This window comes from Equus przewalskii, chromosome 21 (genome assembly GCF_037783145.1).
Source record: "Equus przewalskii isolate Varuska chromosome 21, EquPr2, whole genome shotgun sequence".
Classification (NCBI taxonomy): Eukaryota; Metazoa; Chordata; class Mammalia; order Perissodactyla; family Equidae; genus Equus; species Equus przewalskii.
The window spans coordinates 4495912-4523024 of NC_091851.1; the positions used below are offsets into that span (position 1 = coordinate 4495912).

General features: G+C 37.9%; 1 protein-coding gene across 14 annotated transcripts in view; it reads left to right on the top strand.

Moving 5' to 3' along the window:
- The window catches only part of RALGAPA2 (Ral GTPase activating protein catalytic subunit alpha 2), a 323319-nt gene that overhangs the window by 110072 nt on the left and 186134 nt on the right, over positions 1–27113 (top strand). For 7 of the 14 annotated variants that reach the window (XM_070588729.1, XM_070588728.1, XM_070588735.1 and 4 more), the window contains 7 exons: positions 1987–2224; positions 5310–5474; positions 8953–9093; positions 15671–15805; positions 17311–17408; positions 22165–22255; positions 23962–24138. In XM_070588729.1, coding sequence (XP_070444830.1) covers positions 1987–2224; positions 5310–5474; positions 8953–9093; positions 15671–15805; positions 17311–17408; positions 22165–22255; positions 23962–24138 — 1045 coding nt within the window. The remainder of the gene's footprint in view (positions 1–1986; positions 2225–5309; positions 5475–8952; positions 9094–15670; positions 15806–17310; positions 17409–22164; positions 22256–23961; positions 24139–27113) is intronic. The other 7 variants (XM_070588734.1, XM_070588733.1, XM_070588732.1 and 4 more) reach the window with 1 other exon arrangement.

The window sequence follows — 27113 nt, forward strand, 5'->3', positions numbered from 1 at the left end:
CAGGGAAAAGGGGGGTTGGGGGGAGGGCACAAAGGGTGAAGTGGTGTACCCACAACATGACTAACAAAAATGTACAACTGAAATCTCACAAGGTTGTAATCTATCATAACCTTAATAAAAAAAAAAAGTGTAGTAAACATGATTTTGAAACATAGAGGACAGGTACATTACAAAAGGGTCACTTTAAATATGATTTTTCAAGTGGTTAGAACAGGCCTGCCTAATTATAGACTGCTTTCTGTTTCTCATAGTTTTCCTGTGTCTATGTTAAAGAACAATTTCTCTCTTAATTAAAAAGCAAATTCATCCGTAACCCGTGCACAGTACAACCCCCGAAGACAGTGGGACCCAGTTTGCATCTGGGTTGACCAGAAATATTTGCAAGTTGGCACTTTAAGAAGTACATTTAGCTCTGACAACAGATCAGAAAAGTTACACAGACTTTGGATATAAAGATTCCCTCTACTGAGATTGGGAAGGGATCTGAGGCTCATCTGAGATGGACTTGGCATTTCTTTCAAGGGAGACACATTTTGATTTGAATTTTGAAGTATTTGGAATATTTTGGGAGAGGTAAGGAACTGGGCAATTTCAAGGTAAGGAAATATCTGGAATATATGCGTAATGGACCACACATGTGACCAGTTGTAGTGCTGTGGACCATAAGGCTAGAGGAGGGACACAGAGAAGTGAACAGACTCCTAAGGAAAGGAGTGATAAGTGCTCTGAGGGGAACATGCAGAGAGCTGTGGGAACTGAAGGCTACTTACTGGAGGCTGGGATTGAGGTGGCAGTCAGGGACACCTTGGAGGAAGTAATGTCCAAGTTATGACCTGAAGAATGAGTGGGAATTAAAGAGGCAAAAAGGAGGGAAGAGAGGGAAGGAAGAGTATTTGCAAAAACCAGGAGCAAGACACCAGGTCGAGGAATTGGATGCATCTCAATGGAAGAAATCAGATTCTTTTTACTATTATGCTGTATTACAGCTGCTTGCAGAACATCCAAGTAGAGCTATTGAGTAAGCAGATAGGTAGGTCAGGAAACCAGCAAAGAGGCGTGGGCTGAACATGGAGATTCAGAAGTCAGCGCTATACAGATGGTAACTGGAGTCATTAGAATGGAGACCAAAATTCAGGCAGAAGGTGGGGTGGGTAGGAAGGGAGAAAGCCAGAGCAGTCAGTTGACTGGGAGGTGAGGAAGTGCAGATGGAGGGAGTGCAGAAAAGTCTTTCAAGAAATTTGGCTTTGAAATGCGAAGCAGAAGGACTCTGCTAGAGGGGGGAATCTGGGTTCAAGGGAACCTTTTTTTTTAAGATGAGGAAGAACTGGAGCATGTTTAAATGCGGATGGCGAGGAACTGGGCGAGTAGGATAGATTGGAGATAAAGGAGAAGTGTGGTTAATAGAAACACAGAGACTGTGAAGGAGAGGGCCAAAGCAGAGGTGGGGACAAGGATAGAAGAGCAGGAGACTGTCTTTGCTTACACCCTCCACATGGAGAAGAAGCTGGGCGAAAAAATGAGTCTTGTGGGCAGAGGTTCAGGACATTCTTGTTTAATGGGTTCTATTTTCTCTGAAGTCTGCAGCGACTTCATCTGCTAAATGTCAGAGAGGAGTTGGTGGGGTTGGAGGTTTACATGTAGGAGAGAAGGTTTGAAGTAGCCAATGTGGAGAGTGAGGGAAAGAGCTGTCTCAGGAGACAATAGTTGTACAGAGAGCATCATCTTCTCCCCACTTATGGCCAGGACCAGCCATAGACACTAGAATAATTTTGAATCGGTAGCTTGTTCATAAAGATAACTAATTTCACAGTAGCTCAAATCCTGATTACAGTTGATCAAATGAATTTTGAGAAATTAAAAAAAAATCCAAAAGCACTTTTTGTTTTAAAATTCATTTTATTATTAGTAATTTAAAGTATCTTGTTGAAGATTATACTTCTTCCAATTGAAGATGATTGAATTCTCTTCTTGGTTGGTTGGTTTTAGACGCTCCTTGTGGCTTGGATCCGGGCAAACCTCTGTGTGTACATTTCTCGAGAGCTCTGGGATGACTTTCTTGGTGTGCTGTCCTCCCTCACGGAATGGGAGGAACTCATAAACGAGTGGGCCAACATCATGGACTCCTTGACAGCAGTGCTTGCGAGAACCGTTTATGGAGTTGAGATGACAAACCTACCTCTGGACAAATTAAGTGAACAAAAGGAAAAGAAGCAACGAGGCAAAGGTATTTCCATTCTTACAGGGAAACACTAGATGTCTGAGACTGTGGAGGAGTGTGTATTTACACGTCAGCAATTATTACATGAATTTTCACAATAAACTGAACTAGCCATAGACAGTGTCTTTTTAATGGTGGCATTAGATTGTGTCTCATAGCACTCTGTCCCCTTAATGAGGATGATGAATTTATAGAGAGGCTGTGGAAGGAGGAGGAGGATGAAGGGGAGCAGTAGCAGTGGTAGTAGTAGTAGTAATAACAGTAATAATAGTGGCTACTGCCGTGTATATGTTGTCACTCTTCACCCTCCTGGTAACCTCTGAAGTAGACACTACTATTCCCACATCACAGACAAAGAAACTGAAGTACAGAGAGTCCACAGTGATTGACTCATTCAAGGTCACATAACGAAGAAGTGGTGAAGCCAGAAGGGCAAGTCCAACTCAAGACGCCACACCATTAAAGATGTATTCTCTGCTTCCCTAGGAAAGGTGGAAAAATTCTGAATGCTTCAGATGGAAGTTGTTTTAGTTTTGTTGTGTTTCTGGGTAAAAGTTGTTTTGAGACCTGGAGTCAGATCAAGGTGAGGAACATCAGTGGTGTCTGTTGGGGATGACAGTTTGGCAGCCTCTGTCTTCATTACTGTTTTTAAGGCTATGACGCAGTTCTTGGATTAATTCCGTTGTACTCAAACTTACTGTGTAAAGGTTTTGAGACAACTCATAGAAAAACATATAATACAGTAGATGAAATACATAAGGACATTGGGGCAAAATGAAAGGGGCTGGAACAACAGGCATGATTAAAATGCCAAAATGCGTGCCGAAGAGCCTCATGTGGTTGCTGGAGAGGTGGGAAGAGGACAGCCTTGGATTTGACTCTGATCTTCACAGGATTACTTCAGAGAATCATCGAGTACAAAAGGTAAAACCAATCCACTTGCTTAGGTGATACATAGCTTTTCCTGGTCCTAAGACGTAGGGGGAATCTCCTCCAAAGACTCAAAAAGAGTACATTGCTTGCTAGGGCAGACTACAGCCTCAATAATAGCCTTATTATAGATTGTCAGTTAGCTGTTACCATGTGACAGATTACTTCAAAACATAATGGCTTAAAATAACCCTGTATGTAGGTCATGATTTTTTGAGTTGACAGTTTGGGTTGGGCTTAGTTGGGCAGTTCTTCTGCTGGATTCACTCCTGTTTTTGCAGTCAACGAGGCTGTGAGATAGTCAGCTAGGCAGCTCTCCTTCTAGGGGTTGGCTAGCTGTCAGCTGGGACAGTGGGGGTGACTGGGCCTTATATCTTTCATCACCCAGCAGGCTAGCTCAGACTGTTCACATGATGGTTTAGGGTTCCAGGAGCAGCAAGAGGGCAAGCCCAAATTTTCAAGTGCATTTCAAAACTCTACTTGCTCAGTTTTGCTTCCAAAGTAAGTCATGCTCTGAAGCCCAGATTCAGTGTGGGAGAGGACAACAGAGGATGTTGATATGGGGAGGTGTGAACCAATTACAGTGATTAATTAACCATAGAGAAATGTAATTAACATGACTGATTCTTAAAATACCCTCATTGCAGTCTGTGAGTGCCTTGCCAAAGAACCAGTTGATAAAAACAAGTTAGGAAGAAGCTAAAACAAAGTAGTTTAAGTCCATGGCATTCCAGTGGAACATTTTAATCCCAGTTTAGATTTAGACTGTTTAATGCAGTGACTTTCTAACATATTTTAGCAGCAGATCCTTTTTTCTCCCCAGTTGAAGCTGTACAGAGCCCCTTCCTAAAAAAATATATTAGTCTGGAGATTTGGGATTGAAGTAGGGACAGGGAGCCAAGAACCTGGGCCCTTGGCCTCTCTGTTGTGTCCTCTACAGCAGCTCTGAGGGCCTCTGTGTAAACCCAGAGCCTAAGAGAATCAAGATGGTTCCAGCCAGGAACTTGGCTCTAAGACTGTGGTTCTCAGCCCGAAGGAGAGTCTACCTGACTAGGGGCACCCTTCAGGATGGAGGGTAGTTGCTAAGACAACCATCCCCAGAGTTAAGGACCTTCTCAAATTAAATGCATATCTTGCCTCCTGAAATTCTTGTAATCTACCCTGCCCCTCAGCCCCCGCAATGTTCTCTTCCCTCTCACTGTGTGAACACAGATTCATGGGAAGAGATAGGCTCGTCTTAGGAGGTAAACAACTTTAAAAACACTATTTTCAGAATGATACAGGACAAATTTAATTATTTAATTAATGGCTATGGTAAATATTTTTGATTGATTTATTATATTGCTGTATTATAAAAATGGATTTAAATAGCCATTGTAGAAATACTTGCCTTCTAAGCACTGGACACGTGGAAACAAAATATACTCTTGAGGAGCCTGGGTGTAAAAACAAGCCACAGGTGGCAGCCACCAGCCGCATCACACCTGTGCAGAGGTCTCTACATGACTCATTCTCTTTTCTCCTATATTTCTTTTGGATCCTTGACCACTCATTTGAACTAAGTGACCAGAGCAATATGACAGGAAAGAGGAGAATTTGAATTGCAGAGCTGCAATATTTTATTGTTTTGGAGCTTCACTAAAATAAAATTTTTTATTGTTTGAAGATTTTCATTGTCCTTGCTCAATCGACTGACTCTAGTTAGAGTTTATAAGCATAAACTCCTTTTGGGGATTTATGAAAAGGTTGACGTCTACAGGATGGAACACTATTCAAAATCAGGCTCTCTAATTTTCTGGTCTATAAAAGTAGTTTTTGGAGTGTCCTGGGAGCAGTGGTGTGACTTCATTTGACATTGTTTTTCTGTTGAGAAAGGTTTATTAATATGTTTTTTTTTGTATATTGGAGTACTATGAAGAGATGATAATTTTCATGAGACTATTGAAGATGCTTGAAAAATACTTTGGCAACAGGAATTTTTAGATTAGCAATATATGAATAACTTCCTAAATTGCAGTATAAGGAAGCGGTACCTAATTTGCAACAAGAGAACCTGCTGGTTATATATAATTGTATGTGTGAAATTTGCTGAGCAACATAGGCTATGAAATGAATAATAATTCAGCCTTTAGATTATTTTTCTTGCCTTATTTTTTATCAGGCTGTGTTCTGGATTCTCAGAAAGGAACCACTGTGGGGAGATCCTTTTCTCTCAGCTGGCGGAGCCACCCAGATGTGACGGAGCCAATGCGGTTTAGGAGTGCCACCACATCAGGGGCGCCAGGAGTCGAGAAAGCAAGAAATATTGTTCGCCAAAAAGCAACTGGTAAACATTTATTTAAATATTTCTCAAAGGTCTAGTTGCTATCTAAATGGATTTGTAGGAATAAAATATTTTAAAAGTTTTAAAATTCCACTCAGAACTTAAATACTAGACTTTTTATTAAATGAGATATCTTTATATCTTTTTAACTTTCTATCCTGGTTACTTTTCAAATTGTTTTTTTGATGCTTATTTCTAAATTCTTCATTGTGAAAAAGAACTTGAGATGTTAATATTGAGTGAAATATTTGTGCAAAAGAGACAAAATAGATTTTTTGCTTGAACCTTGAAGAAAATAGATTCATAGTAATCACACAAGTAGTTGTGTTATTATTGTTGTTAAACAATATTAATCTTAAGAGAGAGAAGCAACTTGTTCCAGCAAAGAAAAGGAGAATAATGTACTTAGTTTTCAGGACTGGACAGAGACATTTAACTTTTTTGCTTCTTTGGAAAATTGAGCTTTACATGCCTGTAGATGACGTTACAGTCTGTTAGAATTAACAGGGACTCGACCAAGAACCCCCAGTTAATCAAACTGCTTTGCTGTACTTTACCCTTAAGACAAAAAGAAATCTGTCAAAAGTAGGCCTATATCCAATATTTAATAAGAACAAATAAAGGCCCTTCCCCACCCCCGCACCGTGACTTTGAGGCTGTAACTCAAGTTTAAAACAAATGTGTCTCAGTTTCCTGTCGTTATTCACATCAGTAGTACCATGCAATTGTCATTGATACTCAGCTTGTTGACTGCAGAGAGTCACCATATCCTCTGGTCCTAAATCAAAGAGTTATTTATACTCAACATATTCTACAGTGCTTAGTAAAGGCTTAATACAGATGTCTTAGAATCTTCTTGGAGTTTTTATGAAAGTGTATTGTACCGTAGTCCAAACTGTCTCAGGCTTTTTTGCCTGTAGCTGTAGCTTTTATTGGTAATTATCACCTTATTTACACACGCCTCCTATTCTACTTCTGCTTTCCTTTGTCCTCTCCCTTGAGGAGAGATCCAATTCCCAATAACAGACAGTTTTAGGGGAGGCTTATTCACTGATTTCCTTTCTCATCCCAACTCCTAAGAACTCCTTTTTTCCATCACTGGATACTTGAAAGGGATCAGAACAGAAGTTTGTGACAAAGATGGCATCATGCCTGAGCTGCCCAGACTTCTCCTGCCCCTCATAACCCTTGAATTACAATGATAATAAAAGTGATGGTTCAAAACACTCCTTAAAACTTTATTCTCACATTTTAATGAGCAGCAAATTATTGTATATTGCATGTTCCATACGCCACTACTTGGCCAAAACACAGCCATAGAAGAGACCACATCTTAGTTTTTCAACAAGTATTTTAGACCAATGGTATGGTAGAGGCACTGATATGTTTTAGAAAATCCTCAAGACATTTGTGTCAGTGAGGTTCTGTTTATCAGTGTTCTAAGTTGTCTGAAAAGCTATGGTATTGCAAAAATAAGAACTTTTATAAAATCATGTAAAGGCATTTGTAGGGTATGTCACTTAAAAACCATAAACCTAGCCTTTGTAGGATTAATTAAAATAAAAACACTTGGAACCAAAGCCTTTAAAAGATAATGAAGATGAGAACTGTTGAGTTGGACAGATGTATTACCTTCATGGATTTTACACATACATCTATATGGTTACGTATGTATGTATTTTTTATTTTATTTTAGATTCTTTAAAATTATAAAATATTATGAATCTTTGTTGCCTGTGAAAACAGTAGTCTTTGAAGATTTTATTATATCATGCTGTTTTATAAATTAATCTATATAGACTAAATATTGGTGATTTTACTCAGTTCTGTTATTTTTACGTTGTATAATAATTCACCTTTTCATCTTTTAAAAAGGCCCAGAACATTTTCATGGTAGATTTTGATTTGTGTAGAGGCCACCTTTTAATGAGAGAAGAGCAGCTCATGAAGAAGTTAGTTTTTGCTACTTTTAACATTAAAATATTTATGACGGAAGACCCATTTGAAAGTGACTTTTTTTTCCTAACCCAGGAAGAGAATAATTTAAGATTATTATACTATGATATGCCCCACGGTCTACGTTTAAGTTGAGAAAATGTCAGTGATGGTGGCAAGAGGGAAATGTAAACTAAGGAATTGCAGAGTCGGGAAATGACTGTTCATTTAACAGAGGATGCAGTAGTTTGCAATTTAAACGGACTGGCAAGGAGAGTCTTACAGAATTATAAAGTAAAAGTTTGTTCCTGAATGTGAATGATGCTCCAATTTTAGATGTCTAAAATGAGTGGTTAAAGCAAATCAATTTCCACACAAAATAATTATATTTTATTATTCCTAAAATACCCAGTGATCAATTTTGGAAAAATGCACAGTTGTTTGATTTGTAAGAAGAAAATTTTTTAAAACAACACTCAAGTGAAATATCTCTGACATTGAGAGATGAACAAATCTTCTAGGAAGTTTGAAATAAGTCATTTTGACATTTACAGGGAAGTTGTTTTCACTTAAATATTATTAGATCTGTGAATTATATTGTAACACCTTGCAGATAGTCCTTTAGAGCTGGAAATTCTGATAGCTAAAGTTTGGGGGAAAAGACAGGAAAGTAAAAACTTTATTTCACTTTTTATAAATGTGTCACTACCATTTGTAGTTCTATTTCATTAATGTTCAATAAAACCAGGTAAAAATAATAAAACAGCAGGTAATAATAAAACAGTATATTTTTGTTTTAAAGACAAAACTGATTTTACTGATGGTGGTTTCATATATATGAGGCATATTCTCTTCCTGTGTCCCTCCGTTTTCCCAAATGATCATTTGACTAATGATATATAATAAACTTAAGAACATCATAAAGTTCATGCTAAGAAATTATGGATTTATTAAGCATGAAATGTAATATAGAAGGATGGATTTCATGAAGATTTTTACTTTTTTTCTAGATACAAAATCATTTAATGTTCAACTTGACTTTTATGTGTTCTCGAGCTTTTAGGATATTTAGTTTACTAAATGATTTGCTTTTGAATACAGTCAGCTCTCAGCAAACCAATTTTTGAATCATTTATGATTTATAGAACAATTTTAATCTTAGGCTAGATTTCCCTCTCTCACTGTGGTCATTTTGTTTGTGTCCTTTAGGAAGAGAGAACTAATTATAAGTTCTGTCCAAACAAACTAGCAACTCAAATGTGAATCTGATACACAGTAGAAAAAAAAGAAAAGACTAAACCAATAAAGCATTCTAAAATAAGATTATCAGTGAATTATCCGTTCTCCCATGTCATCAGAATGACTGAAAGTTGGCTGTATTTAGAGACAATGATTAAATACAGTGCTCTGTACTGACGGCCCTTAAAGTTTAAAGTGACCTTCTTTAAATATGTAAGGAGAACCCAGAAAAATAATTATAATAAAACAAGAAGTGAAAGATCCTGATGTTCTTCTGACGTAATTATTACTTTATCTTTCCTGGAAGCTAAGCGAAGCCAGTCTATCAGCAACTGTGTTCACCTTTCTGAGGCTTTGCCTGCCACTAAAAGCGTCCCGCTCCTCCTTCACACCGTGAGCGCTCTCTTCCCTGGTCTCTCTTACTCCTCTTGTTCTCACAGGCTGTCAGGTACTGTAATGCTGTCTCATTTGTCCCTCAATGTCCCTGGGCTTCTCATGCTTGCCTCTGGGCCTTGCTTCCTTTGTTAATGTGCCCACATCACGCATGCGTGCCTGGCCATTGCACTTTGCATTTATTTTCAGTGAATATTAATAATTGTTTTTTATGTAGTTAGATGTTTAACAGCAATTGAAGTGTCAAGAAAAATTTCTGTAACACGGCTGGTCTTTGCGTTCCCAGTTAAGAGAGCTAGAGGAGTTTTTGGCCCTTCGTTTATTTATTTATTTATTTATTTATTTATTTATTTTATTAAGATTATGATAGATTACAACCTTGTGAGCTTTCAGTTGTACATTATTGTTAGTAATGTTGTGGGTACACCACTTCACCCTTTGTGCCCTCCCCCCAACCCCCCTTTTCCCTGGTAACCACCGATCGGTTCTCCATGTCTATATGTTAACTTCCACCTATAAGTGGGGTCATATAGAGTTCGTCTTTCTCTGTCTGTCTTATTTCGCTTAACATAATACCCTCAAGGTCCATCCATGTTGATGCGAATGGAACAATTTGGTCCTTTTTTATGGCTGAGTAGTATTCCATTGTGTATATATACCATATCTTCTTTATCCAGTCGTCATGGCCCTTCATTTTTAATAGGGGAAAACAGTGATGCCTGCCTCAGTGTGCCTTCTATGCAGTGTCTAGAATGGAAGGGAATTTTCATGAAGTTTTACACAAGTTTTGAGCATGTCAATGTTAGAATGCTTGCTGTGCCCCTCAAATGAATAAACTGGAAAAATTATGCAGGCAAGGCTGCCTTGGAGTTAATAAATCATAATGGTGTAAAAGTAATGATCAGTTTATGTAGATTCATACTGATTATTGAGATTTGAGTTAAAAATGCAAAAAAGTGCTAATTTTCAACACAAAGAAACATTGTTTCTGGGCTTCAGCCACTTAAAATTGAGTTTAGCTACATGTGGTTTACACAGTACATTTCCTGGTTTATTAAGATATGATAGCACCAAAAGTGATTTTTGGCATAGAGACCTCAATAAAAGAATTTATTTTGCTCTACAGTGAATAATTAGGTCTATGTCTACTTATTTTTCAGTGATTCCAAGATGAGCTGAATCTTCTTACTAAAGAGGGAAATATTTTCATGTCTTTTTTATTTTCAGAAAGATGACATTATAGATTAGTATTTGTTTATTGTGGCTTTCTGTAGCACCATCATCATATTGTGGTTTAGCAAAGCCAAATTAAAGCTTAATTTTCCAGATAAGTATGTAAAATATCATATTATTGAACTTACAGAATATGGGGGAAGAAGTTAGTTTTATTGAGACTGAGGACTGTGTTTCTTAGAAAATTCATTTTCTCTACTCACTACCAAAGGTGGAAAATAATAGGAATGGTACATGGGAAGATGATCACCAGTCGGTTAAATTACTGGTGACCCTCAACTACTTGATAATTTGGTTTGCAAAAAAAAAAAAAAAAACTACTGTCTAGAGATGATTAATAAATTATTTAAAATAGTTTTACTTTCTATTTGGCTGATATATACCCAAAAGGAATTTTTTTTTCATGGTGAAAAGTTTTCTTTTTTCACAATCCATTTTTTTCCCCATATTGTTTCATTTAAGTGTTTTACTAGTTTATCCAGAATGTGTTCTCACAAGAAATCTCCTCCTGTTAGTAATCTCATTTTGGAAACTTTTTTCTCATTCAATATTGTATTTTAGTTTACTCAGAGTCTTGATTCCCATATATATGTACACAGTTCCAAAGAAGTTGAATATGATTTAAAGCAGTGGTTCTCAACTGGGAATGAGTTTGCCCCCAAAGGAACATTTGGCAATGTCTAGAGACATTTTTGCTTTTCACAACTGGAGCAGGGCCACTGACACCAGTGGCTGGAAGCCAGGGATGCTGCTAAATATCCTACAATGCACAGGACAGCCCCCACCACAAAGAATTGTCTAACCCAACATATCAATAGTGCTGAGGTTGAGAGACCCTGATTTAGAGTGAAATGTAGCAGGCCATGCTGGGTCTGTGTTTTCCTGTCTTTGCCATCCCTATTCCTGGTTTTATAGTGCAAAGGATAAAGGGACTTGGTGGTATATGACTTTGAGAACAATCTGCTGTTCTATCTGTTTCCTCTGACAGCTACAGTAGCGAGCTCCTCCTTAGTCTGATGCCATTTGTTCTTTACTATTAAAAGGATGCCATTGTCATTTGTGCCTGTCCTATCAAGAGATTTGGCCAAGAGCAAAGCATATCAGTCCTCAGTTTTAGATGATAAATTCTTCACTGGTTGAGGCACTAGAGTATTAAATTTGTGCTCCAATTTAAATCCTAGAGTGTTGGCATACCTGGCTAACCTGTTGCTAAGTATGGGTATAGATGGGTGTACATCCACCTGTACGTAATAAGCAGACACTTTTAATGTTGACTTTCTGGTTACAAGTTCTTTACTATAAAGATGATTGTAATTTTCTTTTCATTTGTTAACATTTCTTGTTTTTGTTTGTAATCTATATGACTAATCAACCAACCAAAATTGTTTTAATAATGTAAACAATAGAGAATTACTTACCTTCACCTGCTATCGTATGTTGTTCTGATCCCTTTGGGACTCTTCATTTGGTGGCAGCAGAATTTTGGGAAAGTCACACCACCTGTATTCCATTAATGGGAAGAGCTACATAAACATGCACATGGGAGGCAGAACTGGCACTTTCAGTGATTTCTCTTTTTCTCCTTTGTGAGAACAGTTCTTTACAGCTGTTTTGCAGTTTTAACTGCTTTTACCTTGGGACATTTATCAGTCTGTAGTGTTTACAGGCTATGCAGATGGTAGATTTTATTTTTCTTTTAGGAATATTGTAAAAGTAGTAATTAGAGGACCAGTGATCTTCTCTCTTCCTGCAAGAGACTTAATGGGACCTAACGGAAAGCCTCACTTAGCTTTCTCTGCCTCTCATTCTCCACCTTCCAGGCAGTTGCTGATTGTCAGGACCTGGCTGTTGTCAGGGTCTGGGCTGATTCACCTTTGGACCTGTGGGAAACCTTAAGATGTTGAGTTGATTTTCATCTCTGGCACTTTGTATAGGGTCAAGTTGGTGCCATGCACAATGCTTTAAAAGTTAGGAAATTATACTATTAACTTCGCTTGTGCAACCTTGTGTGAGGCGTAAATGAACCCAGAACTTTGGTAATTGAAGAGTGAGTCTCCCTCCATTTAGATTAAGGAAACCTTAGATTAAAGAGTGAAATTGCTTTGAAAAATAGTGAGACATATGGAATAAACAGAATTTTCTGAAGAGTTTACACACTTAATTTAATTTAATCATATGGATTCTTCTCTCAGTGGGGAAAAAATGAAATTGAGTAATCCTTATTTGATCATTTTTCTGGGGTTTTGAATGGAGCTTTAGAAAGCAATGATTTAGTAATGGTGTTGTGTAATTTATACTATCAAGAAGCTAGAAAGGTAGTGCTTTTAAAATTTGAATTATTGGGTTTGCTATGCTTGAGAGAAAGTGAATGATTTGATGAATCTGAGATAGAATTTAGCCCTCTGAAGTGATTCAAACAGAAATTGTATGATATTCAAAACAGAGAGTGCCTTAGACCTTCCAGAATTTATAATGTAATTTTTATATAACTTAGATTGTTGTTTTTCTGTTTTGAATATCAGATAATCCTGTATCTTAATATTTGCATAATATTGTTAAAATGGTTTTAATTTGTTATGAAAGAGTAATGGCTACAGCTGACACTGTAGGCTGGGAGCAGCTTTAACATTAATTGCTTTCTTAAGAAATAAAAAGCCAGCAGAGGGAGCTCAAGAACTGTTTAAAAAATAGGGAGACCGAAAAGAAAATGTTTTTGGTATTTGTTCATTTACACAAATCATATATTGAGTATATACTTAGTACAAAGTGTGAGAGAAGGCCAAGAAATGTACACTTACCAATCAGGAAATTGTGTTTAAATTGTGGGGTAAGGAGAATTTAAAATTCTTTTTTCACACTGTGTCACATAACAGTCAACTGCAGAAGAGGCTCAGGGCATTGGTAGCACAACAGCCCTAGCAGCACACTTGACACACTGACTCTCCCCTTCCTTTCTCCCTCTCATCATGGATCCTCCCGCTCTCACCACTTCCAGTGAGTTCTACAAGCTTGGACTTTCTCCATGTAAGTCCCTACCAACAGTTTTACAAAAACAAAGGCTTAGAGCTACGTCAGGCCAGCCTGTTGGGAAGGCAGACCAGCTGGTGGTGGCAGGCTCTTCGTCCGTCTGTTGTGTTGAGGGCCAGTGGGGACACTCGAATTTAGAAGCCATGATGCTGTGGCTGTATTGCATCCCGCCAGATGGCAATGTTCTTTATCTTTAAAAAGATGCTGCCAGTGTTGGCTCAGCTCTTATTTGTTTCTGCTCATAGCCCAGAAACCAATATCTAACGGTTTTTGGCATGAAGTTGAAGTGAATAAAGCCCACTCTTCCCACTGTCCATAAAAACTGACACTTGCCAATTATTTTCAGGGAATTAGGAAGCTCTTGGGCTCCCTCTACTGATCTTGGGTTAACAAGTAGGTTCATTAACAAATATAAAGTCTTCCCGGAAGGTTTCAGTGTTTTGCATAATTAGAATAACCAATGAAAGAAGACAGCCAAATGGGGCTGGCCCCATGATATTATCTGGCTTTTGTTGCCTCATGCTGAAGAGCCTAGAAGCAGACCTGTGAAAAGGGCCTAGTCTAAGCTCTGGAATGAGTGGATAGATCACAAATATGTACGTATGTCTTGTATTTCTCTGTGAGGAAATGAATGGTTCTTGGCTATTCATGAGACGAGAAGAACAAAGACTACCTGGGAAGGAGGGAGCTTTAGTGGCTCTGTCTGCTTTTGCTACCTGGGCCTGCCTTTGCTTTTATCCTAAGTTCAGCTTCCCGTCAGTATCTAAATTTAGATTATGGCCCCGTATTCTGAATTATAAGGGAAGGAACACACAGATTTCATAGTTCTGAGGTCTTGTAACTTGTATCAGTGTACTTGAAAATGGGGTTTTAATTTGGATGGTAAAAATAAAGCAGCAACCCTTTGTTGAAATCCTGTGTATTATACTTAGAATCTTCCTACGTACAACTTCTTGGTTAGGGTGAGCTAGCACTTTCACATGTAGCTTGGATTAAAGGGTTATACAGAGTGTGGCACATTGACAGCGAGTCTCATTGCAGGAATTGGGTGACACTGCGAGGTAAGATAATATAGGCTGAATTTTGATCACTCTCTTCTTAGAAGGAGTGAAACTTTAGCTAATTAAAATTTTTGGAAAATATGATGTTATAGTTATATGGATGTAAAGTTTCATGACTACATGAGTGAGTGTGGAGTCTGGTGAGGGATGCGGTGGTGGGGTTCACACATGGCAAGTCCTGTAGGAGGGGTGCCCAGGCAGCATGGGAGAGAGGGGAGAGGGAACAGATCTGAGGTTGGGATAGAGGAGTGAGCAGCAGGAGGGAGAGAGCAGCAGATGCCAAGTAGGCTAGGATTGCTGGAGACTGACGTGAGTGAGAGCTCCTTGTTGGGGGTCAGATCTGTGGGGTGAGGTCAAGGAGAGCGCTGCGTGCACTGTGAGGAGCACAGGCGACTGTACAGTGAAGGAGAGCCCCAGCAGGAGAGCAATGGCACAATAAGATCTTTATTTTAGAAGGACCTCTCTGGGACCACAGAGCATAGGGGGTGGCAAGAAAAGGGGGACAGTGACCAGTTAGGAGGCTATTATAATGACCTAGGCAAAAGACGATGCAACCCCAAAGCTGTGATTCTAGAGAGAGAGGGTGGGGTGATTCTTCCAGTGCCTTGGGTTGTCTTTGGAGATTAAAATGAACCGGGAAGTTTAGAAATGAGCTAGAAGGGGACTCATTCTCTAGGAGAATATGGTTGGTAATAATGCTGGCTGAGATTATCCAGTGGTCAGTACTCAGCTATGGTTTTCTATTTTATGACACATATGTATTGATTCTCTAAAAATACCAGTGAATCATTTTTGTACTTTAGTGACTAATTCAACATTGCATTTGGTGATATAAACCATTAAATAATTATAATATTGTATTTTGGACAGCTGTGTGTTTATCTGTTAAAAGGGATAATAGAGTTGAAATTCCCACTTCTTTTTCCTTAAGCATGTGTGTGCTACTTTTTCTCTCCTCAAATGTCAATTGCCTATTCATGTATCTCCTGATCTCTCTTTCCTTGGCCTGCCTGTCCTCAAAATTCCAAATGACTTGTACAGTTCTCGGGGCTTTTCTCTTCTTTTTTTCTTCACTTTGATTGAAAAATAAATGCTTTCTAGAACTTAAAAGGAAAATGTATTCTTGGAGTGGAATATTACTGTTAAAAAGTGTGGAAAACTTTATGATGTAAATGCAGAATATCTACCTGCATAATTTTTGTGGAAAAAAGTATCTAAAACTACATTTTTAGAATCAGTGGTTTTAAGTGGTGAAATTATTTTTAAAAATCTTGAGATTCATCCATGCTTGTTTTGTGTCCATACCCACAGAAGTGGAAGAGTGTCAGCAGTTGGAAAACGCACCCGCAGTTGAGTCTGGCCGCCTGGCGGCTGAGCAGCAGCAGCTTTTCCGGAGCAGCAGCTCGCCTGATGTCGCTGAGCCCCTTTGCTCAGACTCTTCTCAGGGTACGGAGGGGCTCCAGTCACCAACACAGTACTGTAGATTCTGACTGGGAAGAAGCTGCGTGCCATATTGCTTTCTACATTTCTTCCAACTCTATTTCAAGAAAATTTATTTTAGAAGTTGATTGCAAGCATAGATTTCTGACAATGAGATATTTTTACTATTTTACTATAACTATCTAAATTAGCTATACACATGTGCACGTTTTTCAAATGTGGCATGTTTGAGGACTAGAAAGAAGTTCACAGTGGCTAGAGTAGGTGGGAGGCAGAGAATGTTACACCACAAGGTCAGGGAGAGCAGCAAGTTAGCCAGAAGGCAGGGCGGCGGGATAAGGAGGATGTGGAGAAGGGTTGTGAGTAGGCATAAAAGTTATCAGTGAGAACAGAAAGCTGACCAGACTGAAAAAATTTATTCGCGGCTTGTAGACTCTGCTGAGGTTGAAAATTCCAAGTTGTAACAGCATTAATCTGCGTGGTTTCTCCAACAACTTTCAGCAACAACCGGGCATGGAAATCAAAGAGGCAGATGGTGAGACTTGTAAACAGTGAATAATGTATTTTACGATGAAAGCACATGTTTAAACTGTGTCTGGTGTCAATGAAGTTACTTAGTTTTAGTTTCATGAGTTAAGTAAGAAATAAACCAACCTTGTTTATCAACAGGTTATCTCATAGTTTTTAATGTCGAGATCATGCTACCTCATCAAATGAAAAGGGAAGGAGTCCCTCTTAGAAATCCTCTTGAAAGAAGAAAACACAGTAAAAAATAGTTTGAGAAATGTATTATCTGAAATATTTTCTCTTCCACAAAGCGTTTTGTAAGGTTGTTGTGATTTTTCCCCCCTGAAATCTTTGATAGAATCCACCAGTTACCTGGAGTTTTCTTGTAGGACGATTTTAAAATATCATTCAAATTTAAAAATCATTTTAAGACTATTCAGATTTTCCTTTTCTTATTTTGATTTGGATAAGTTGTATTTTTCTAGGAATTTGTTCAGTTCATATATTTTTAAAAAATTTGTTGGCCCCAGATTATTCACAAAATCGTCTTACGATCTTTTTATGTTTGCAGGCTTTGTAGTAATAACTCCCTTTTTTATGACTGATGTTGGTTCCCTGTGCTCCCTCTCATCAGTCTTTATTCTCAGGCAATACTGAGCTGCCTTCCTGCTCTCTTCCTGTCAGCTCCCCTGGCAAAATCAGGCAGCTGTTCTCTGAGATCCCTTCCCCACAGCCCCCAGGACAGGTCTTGTTGCCCTCGCCTGTGCTGAGTGGACCCATTGGCTACAGTGAGTGGCATTCAGTCTGCCCTCTGAGGAGTTCTTTGAGGGTCAGAGGCTGGGGCTATAAAGTAGACTTAACCCACAGGCTACCAGTTTGTCGATCCCTGATTCCTGTGTTTACATGTCTTAGGATAGCTAAATTTAATAATTACCTATCTATAAAAACCTGTTTCCAATTTTGCCATCTGAAATATTCATTCTCTTGATTTTTTTTCCCCAAAGCTCTAGGTCAAAAAGTAGAAGATGCAGAGAATTTGAGTTCTTCAGAGCCTAAGCCTGTTCAAGAGGATAAAGGACATGTGAAGAAAGAACATGAAGGGGTAACAGTAAAATGTTTTCAAACTGCATCAGTTTGTCATTAAACATATAAATTAGTGGCACAATAAATAAATTCATTAGTGGCATTGATGCATTCTTTAAAAAACTTTTTCCGTTTAGGTGGGTTATAAGCCTAAATGGCCTTGAGATCTTTTAAAGTCATGCTTGCTTTCTGTGTAAACTTACAGTCCCATTGCAAAAATAGAAAAAATTAGCATGAAAATGGAATTTACCACCTGGTCTGTATATGACACCCTGTTTTTAAACAGGTATCCTTGCCTGTCAAGTGTATGTTCAGATTCCCTGTTCTCGACGTCGCTTTGGGTGGTAGCTACTGCCTCACAAGAGTTGCTAGATAAGTGAGTTTTTGCAAAGATCTGTCATGGGGTTCTTTTTTAAAAAAGTGTAAAATAGCATTTTTTGTTTTTTTAAAAAACAAATGTAAAGTATTAAGAAAATAATTTAAAAGTAGCTCATAACTCATTCATGCAGATAACTCCTATTTATTCAATTTTTAAAAGTGTAGTGTAAATAGAAAACTCAAGCATCACAGAAAGGTACAAAATAAACAGAGAAAGCCTCTCCCTATTCCTCCCTACCTGGAAGATAACCAGTGTTAAGTTTCTTCTGTCTTTATTTTTTAAAAGGACATTTACTAGCTTACATGTATGTATATTCTGTATGTATGTGTTTATTATTTGTATTTTTTTAGCAATCAAATAAACTCCCACAAACCCATCACCCAGCTTAAGAACTAGAATGTTTCCAGTGTTGTTGCTTTGGCCTGTAAGTGCCTTCCTTGTCCCCTCCGAGATCTGCATTATGTTGGCTTTGAGTTTCTCATATCCTTGCTTTGCTCTAGAGTTTTGTTCTATATGTGTATATTGCCTAACAATATATCCTTTTGTTTTCCTTATTTTTAAACTTTATAAAAGTGGTATTATTGCTTTGTTCATTCAGTTATGTGTTTCTAAGATTCATCCATGTTATGGCTTGTAGCCGTAGTTCATTAAGTTTTCTCTGCTGTATGATATTCCACTGTGAATATTCCACAATTTATTTTTCCATTCTCTTGTTGAGGGACATTTAGATTGTTTCAGGTTTTCTTTTTTTAATGGAAAATGCAGCTTCTATGTACATTCTTGTATATGTTTTGTTTTAGGTTTTCTCTATGGTGGCTGTCTAAGAGTGGAATTAATGAGTCATAGAGTAGAAGATTGTTCTTCTTTACAGGACAATGTGTGTTTTCCAAGGTGGTTGCACCACTTGTATTTCTGCTAGCAGCGTACAAAGAGTTCCCATTCATCCACGTTCTTGCCAACACTTTCTATTGTCAGATTTAAAAATTCTTATGAGTCAAGTGGATGAAAATGGGATTCCATTTTATTTTGCATTTCTCAGGTCTCTAGTATAGTTTAAAATCTTTCCATGCTGATTGACCATGTGTGTTTCATGTGTGTCTGATGTCTTTGCAATTTTCCTATTGATTTGTTTGTCTTTTCTCTTTTGTTTGTGTCAATTCTTTATATAGTCTGAATACAGACCTATTTTGGTTATGTTTCTGGCAATTATTTTCTTCTAAGGTGTGCCTTATATTTTCACTTTCTCTGCGGTGTCTTTTGATGACAGAGGTTCTTAATTTTGATATTCTTGATTATCAGTCATTTTTTATGGTTAGGTTTTATGAAAATTTTAAAATGCCAATTCTACAGGGATAAAAATATTACCTTATAAGTGTTTCAGTTTTGTTCTGCACATTTAAGTCTTTCATCTGTCTGGAATTGATTCTTACTTACAGAGTGAGTTAGGGATCCAGTTTTATTTTTTTCCCCACGTGGATAACCACTTGTCCTAGGTCACATTGTATCTATTTTTCCTTCATTGATCTGAAATGCTACCTTTCTGTCATATATACTGTTTTGCCAATGCGTAAGGCTTTATTTTGTGCTTCTTATCTTGATTCATTGGTTACTTTGTCTCTCTGGACAGTATACCATCTTAATTACAGTAGTTTCCCCGCTTCTTTCCCCCTTAACTTCTCCCTTCTAAGGGAAGCTATTTTTCTGCTATCTTTTGTCTTTCATGGTTGCTATTGAGAAATGGTTTTTCCATCCTATTTGTTGTTCCTTGCTGTTGTCTTTGTCTTTCAGTTTCACTACAGTATATTTAGGTGCATTTTCCTTTGGTTTATACGTTTGTCCTTTTTTGTATATGCTGTGTGACATGTATTTGTGAATGCTTGTTCTTCTCTTGTTTCTGGAAAATTTTTTGTAATAATTTCTTAAAATATTTCCTCTTTTTTGTTCTCTCTGCTCTTTCCTTCTGTGATTCTGGTTAGAAATATATTTAGACTTTCTCATTCTGTCTTCCATGTCTCTTAAGCCCTCTTTCATATTTCCCATTCTCCTTGTCCCTCTGGGTACATAGATAATTCGTCAGATGGGTCTTTCATTCAGTTCAATATTTTTCTCTTTAGTCATAGATGATCTACTGTTTAATACTTCTACTGAGTTTTTTAGTTCAACAATTAAACGTTTTGCTTCTGAAAGTTCAGGTTAATTCTCTTCAAGTATATCTTGTAATTTCTAATAATCTCTTGTTGCTTGCCCATTTTTGTAATTCCTTTCTTTTATTCTTTTAAAATAGTCACAATTTGCAATTCTCAAATCTTTATCTGATTATCTGAAATTCTTGGGGGGGGGGTGGTTCTAAATGTGGTATTTGTTGTTTCTGCAACTCTTATGTATGCTGATTTATTTCCTTTGGTGTTTGGTGATCTTTGATTGTGAGTTCCTAGCTGGCTGATCTCAATCTACAGTACCCTGGATATCTGAAGTGATGGAGTTTCACCAGGACAGGATTTGCATTTGTTTCTTCTGGGAACCGTGGAGTGCTACTTTAATCCTGGGGTCCTTTTGCCTCTGGCAGTGATAATATTAGATTTACCCTTACAATAGCCCTGGTTTCTGTTCACTTTTGGGGACAGAGGAGAGTGTGGATCACTTGGAGGTTTATTTTACTTCCTGTGAGCCTCAAATTTTTGTGTAAGATCTAATTGTATAGCTGGAGGATATTTTGTCTCTCATATAGTCAGAAGCAGAACCCTGCTTTTCTATTAAGGAAATATCCTGGGTATATTAGCATTATCATGTTAGATATATCATCCTTCTTTAAGGCTGAGTAATATTTTTTCATATACTGTTAGTCTTCTAAATATTTTATTCATCACCTACTTCTGTGTTTTAGCTTAATAATTATTCTATCTTTTATTATACAGTTTGGTCCCCCCTGTTCATTTGCTTGTTTAATGTTCATCCCTTTAGTTGGTTCATTGAATCCCAGGGTTTTTATGCACTCTGCACTGGAGGACCTTAAATTTACACCTTCATTCCTGCCTTTATCCTGTTGTCGCCAGTTCTGGATTTTTGTCCTCCGCTTATAGGACATTCTCTTTGGATATTCAGCCCAAAGACGAAAAGTAAAATTTCAGAAACTTTCTTAAGTTCCTTTGTCCGTTGACCTTCCTTCCATCCTTCCTTCCTTCATCACCCTCATTCTCATGGTCCCCTAGATTCATATCATTTTGTGATTTAATTTTCTTCCACTCTCATTTACAGCTCTTATATAAGCTCTCATATAAGCTCTTGTCTGTCCTTCTGCAGCATTTTCTTATCTCTTATTCTCCTTTTCCACCATCAAAAGCGTTGTCCACTCATCCCTGAATCACCATGACAGTTCCATAGCAATTTTCTTCTTAACTCTAATCTGTCCCACAGATAACTGACTAGACTTATCTTTCTAGTTATATTTTTTAATCACAGTAAGCTATTATCTGGAACATACGGTTGCTCATTTTGTCAATATTGGGTGGAAATTCCTAAGCCTGATGCTGAAGGCCCACTGGCAGCTGCCTCTTTTGGAAGGTGGTTGACATTTTCTTCTTATCATTTTCCCTCTTTACCTGACTATCCTGCATGGCCTGCTATAATCAGCTTCTTTTCCTGCACATAGAACTTGCTGATTACCACTCAGTGCTTCCTGCCTTGAATCCCTCCTGCCTTCTCTCTACCACTTCATGTCTTGCCTTCTTGAACAGCTCTCCTGTAACTGTGAGCCAATTAAGGTAACGCTTTATTCTGCATACCTATAGAGAGAGTTTACGTGCATATTTTGCTTATGTACGTTGTAATCATTTTGTGTAATTTGTGTATGTTTTGTCTCTCCAAGCAAGTTATACATTGTAGAGGATGCAGATTGCCTCCAAGTTTTTCATTCACTGTGTTTAACACAAGGTCCAGTGTTGAGCACTGTTCAGGAAAGTCTGTTGCACATTTAACAAGGAAGGCCCTGAGTGACCTTTAGAAGTCTAGGTGGAGTTTATACCTTCCCTGCCAGCACACTCACCATTTATGAGTAATTTAGGCCTTCTCGAGACCTGTATTCACTATATACCTGTGCTTAAGCAGAATAAGGAATAGAACTTTAAAATAAAGTATTTCCGTATAATTTGGCATCCTTTCTCAGTAGACCAATTCAATTGGATGTCATTTAAGAATGCAGAAGCCATAAATTTCAGATCTTGAGTAATTTATGATTCAATTATAGTAATTTGTGAACACGTATCCTTCAAATGGAAAACATCATTCGATTTTTTGTTACTGTTTTTCTATTTATTTAGAAATGTGAACTAGAAACTGAACAATATTTTAAAAATTAAAACTTTCCTGTAGCAAATGCAATATTTGTTTTTGTCTGAAGATCTTAGTTCGAAGAAGCAGCAGCCCTGCTGAATTGGATTTAAAAGATGATTTGCAACAGACGCAAGGAAAATGTAGAGAAAGACAGAAGAGTAAGTTCCAGGAAATGTGGTCTGTGTTCATCCAGCTTCAGAGCTCCTGTATTTTGTTTTCTTTTTACTTTCTAACTTGAATGATATCTTAGTATCTGAAGAGACATGGTTGTGAAATGCGACATTTTTATTCCTGAAATCCCAGGATTGATGGACGGTTAGCCTACACATAGAATAGAACAGTTCCAGTCACTCACCTGTACATTAAAGGCCTGTCTTTCCACCCCTGGGCCTTTCTCTAGGTGAGAGGCACAACCAAAGTTGATGGCTGGGTGAGGAGACCGACCCAGAAGGAAAATGATCTTCCCTAGAAAGTTCCCATAGACTAGCAGCAAAAAGCCTCAGAAGTACGTTGAAGTCAGTAGTATAAGTATTTAAAAAATAAAATTTGATTGGAATCCTGTGACGTGTTATCATATATACTGTAAAATGTAGCCCTAATACTCTACTTCCCTGAAGTAGGTGCCCGGCCACCTCCTTCTCGGAGTAGCATAGTAAACACCCCTGCAGATCTAGGATGGTTCTGCATGGAGTGCAGAGGAGCTCCTCTTAGGCTCCACCTTCAGCCCCTGTTGGCTTAGAGTTCTGTGCCAGATGAAGTTAGAGACCTTACAGGTTGGTTACTAGAACAACTTTCAGTTTATCTGCTAACTGGGACAACTTTTAGTCCTTTGCAAGGGAAGAGAGGACAGGAGACTAGAAGCAGCAAGGCTGGCGACTGTCACCAGCAGATAGAAAGAGCAGCTGGGGGGCTAGCCCCATGGCCAAGTGGTTAACTTCGTACTCTTCACTTCGGTGGCTCAGGGTTTGACCAGTTCAAATCCTGGGTGTGGACATGGCACCACTCATCAGGCCATGCTGAGGTGGCGTCCCACATGCCACAACTGGAAGAACCCACAACTAAAATTTGCAACTATGTACTGGGAATTTGGGGAGAAGAAGCAGAAAAAAAAAAAAGAAGAAGATTGGCAACAGTTGTTAGCTCAGGTGACAATCTTAAAAAAAAAAAAAAAGCAGCTGGAACAGTGAGCACACAGAAAGGGGAGACACGTGGAATTGTTATGAAGTAGATAGAAGACTTTGAGGAGTAGACTGGCTCGGTCTGTTTTGTTGTCAGACTAAATAGCCCTAAAAGACTGAATCGTCTTTGAAAGCATCATTGTATTATGACAAATTAGAACTTTTTAGTGTTTAAAGGGGAGAATTTCTGTTGGAGAAAATCTTCTGCGTGGGCCACTTCATCTGCCAGTGATCCTGAATGATTGACCCTGGGTTTAGGTCTAGACATTGAGGTCAAGGAATAAAACATCTTGAGGCTCTTCTGGCCAGCAGAATAAACTTGCATTTGTGGTGGAATAAATTCCCACCCTCTTCCTTCACCCATCCTCATTTTGTGGTTGAATAAGTGGCAGGAGAAAACTTAACGACTTGATGTGATCTTTTGGGTACATGGGATAACTGAGCTGAAGACCCCTTGAAAAGAATGCCTCCTGAGTGATATGTAGTGGAGCTCATGACTACTATTAATGCCCTGCACTTGAAAGCTTTGTTTCATTGACCAGGAACCCCAGACAGGCACCTTTTGAGCCCCTATTCCTGAATGACTCCTGCTGTGTCAGCTGTTTGGTTACTGTGTATTGGTAATTGTGAACATTCTGATTCCCAGCTATTAGTTATCTCAGACTTTGGTTCTTCCATTGTGCCAGGTGAAAGTGTCAGCAGTGACACAGCTCTGGGCTATAACGGTGAGGCCGAGCTGTCCATGAGCCCATGGCAGACCTATGAGGAAGACCCAGAACTGAACACTCCTACAGATGTTGTGGCAGACTCCGATGCCCGCCATTGGTTACAACTGAGTCCCACCGATGTTTCAAACTTAACAGGTAACTGTGTCTTTGAAAAGTAGGCACCAGTATTAACCACTAGGAGATCCCAGAGTTTCCTAGTTGCAAGAACTTCAGGGTTCCTTTAGCACAATGGTGATGGAGGTGCCGCCTCCAACCAAACTGGCATGGCAGCCCCAGCCACTTGTTCATAATTAGTTCTTAATTCCCAGAGTCCTTTTTGGAAAGGGTTCTAAAACAGTGGCTGGATGTGGGCAGAAGTGTGCCATGCCGACAACCACTGTCCATCATGGGAGGAAGTGCTGATATTCGCGCCAAGCTTTTGCTGTCCCTGACCAAATTTGCTTTACTCTGGAAACACAGAAGAGTGGTTTATCCAACCTACGTGTGCCATAAATCCAGGATAAGTTAAAGAGTTTGAATAGCTTATTGATTAATATTTTCTTTAATTTTTACTGTAAAATATTTGATACATACAAGATAAGTTGCGACATATACATAAGTTATGGGCCATTATAATAAAATGAGCATCAGTGAGCCTACTACCCACCTTAAGAAATAAAACACCTCCCAAACCAGTAAGGTTCTTGAAAGCCCCTTCTCAAGTTCCTTTCCTTTTCCTATCATTCTGTGACCTTATGCCCAATTTTTTAATATAATAATTCTCTTGATTTCTCTATAGTTTTACCATATATATCTGATCCTCAATAATATATCTTTTAATTTTGGTCTTAAACTTTTGAAAAATGGTGTCATATTTTGTAATTTTTGCAACTTTCCCCCCCTGAGTATTGTATTTCTGAGATGCATGAATGGACTACAGAACCAAAGTTTCTGGGTCTCTATCTGGGCTCTGCCAAGGAATTGCTGGGTGACCTTGAGCAAGTTAATCTCTCTCTCTTTCTATTTCTTTTTTGGAAAATGGGAATACTAATAGTCTCTGTTATAGGGTTGCTGGGGGAATAATGAGTGAACACATGAGTCAAGTGCACTGAACAGTGTGTGTGTAGGAAGTGCTCTGCAGTTTTAGCTGTTCACATGCGCACACATGCACGTGCACATTGACTGTGGGTAAGTGAACCTCTCAAAGCTCAGCTCCTTCACCTGTATGACAGGGCTGATGAGAAGGGCGACACCAAAGACAGGTGGTTTTTTATTTTGATAGTTGTCGAGAGAGACTAGTGTTCTGAAGAACTCAGTGTGGGAAATGCTGACCATAGCCAAGTCCTTCCTGGTCCACCATATCCATGCTTACATACAATATCTTTTATGAAAACAACAAATTAGCCCATGTTGAGTAAAAAGTGTTATTAAAATGCTAAAAGTTAAAATTATAAATAAAGGCTAAAAATTTTACCTTAGTTCATTGTAACTAAGCAAACTTTGGTTTCTATTAATTATGATATAAAATTTAACCAGTCTTTGATGTTTTTGGAAATCCCTGATGGAGTAACATTAAAACTTCATAAAATTTACATAGAAAAATGGTATTAGATAAAATCTTTTATGTATGAGATAGTTAAGACCAAGAAGCATGATCTTAATGTGTGTTTAATGTGTGCATTTTAATTAATTAAGAGTAGAATAATAAACAAAGAAAAACAAACCAGTCAGCTGTATGTGAGTAATGTATTATTGCCTTTGTAGTGCTGTCTTTAAAAGACAATGGACATTTTTTGGTCTATGTATTCAAATCTGCCCATGGTAGAAACCTTGCAAAGTCAATGAGGAAATGATTAACAAAATCGTGTGCTTAGTTTGATAAATTATTGGGTAGCAATTTATGCTTCTCAAATTTTTGGTTCTTTTAAAAATGATTTAAAATTCTTTATATATATAATGATGTGTAGATACATATAATGATTTTGAATAATAATACTATAATTTATAAGAGATTTAATAGTTTACAAAGAACTCTAAGGCATCCTCTTTGATTCTGTATGGTAAACAGGCCAAGTCTTACAAATTCTGTTTTAAAGATAGAGAAACTAAGACCCAGAGAAATCATATGGTCTAACTAGAAAGTAAGTGCCAGAGTTGGAACTGGCTTCCACAGTGTGTTGACTCCAATTTCAGTGTTATGTCTACTCCTTTCTACTACGTTGCTGTTAAAATTACAACTGCAGACCCCTTTAAACTATTTGAGAATCATTAATACATTTATGGAATTAACGGCTTCTTTGGGTCCAATATACAGATTATCCAAGGGGAATCCTCATCATGGTACTATCAAAGGCAATACTGAATTTTTAGTAAGCTGAATTTACTTAAACAAGAACTAGTTTTAATTATTTTTATTGAAAAGAAAAAAAAATTGGGTGATTACTTCTTTTGTCTGTCCTTTGGGAAGATTAGTTTTGATCCCATTTCAGAGTATGCATGGGACAGCTCAATTTAATAAACTTGTGTGAGGTAATTTTATATGATGCACTCTATAGTGTGATTAATTCCTCCAAATACTTAGTTCTTCTTTGAAATACTAGTATAGAGAATCAGTACGCTCAGTTCAATAGTTCATCTTGTCATCTGTGAAAAGGACAAACCGTAATATGATAAGGTTTAAGGATTATCACAGTTCTGAATTTAACTTTCTGTTCTTAAGAGAACAATTTCTTCGTAAACGTACAAAATAAAACTTGTGTGAGCCTAATCTTTAGGACATGCAAAGAGACTGATCAAACAATTTGAGTGTATCTCTTGTTTCTCATTGAATAATCCTGCCAGTTATCAAATGCTTAGAATAATAAACTGCTTGTAAAATCTTAAATTCCTTCATCACTAGCAAACTAACAGTTTAGTTTTATATTTGCTTTCTCATTTAAATCACTTCACATTTGCTGAAAATAGCAGCTAAATTTATTGCACATTATTTCAAAATGTACCTGGGATTTGTCTTAATCAGGTATGGCAAGACATGCAGACATGAAAATGATTGTCATGAAGGAAGAAGTTTATACTCACAGGTCCCTAGAAACAGAGGCATAGCATGCCGTGCAGGGAGACCACATGGGGAA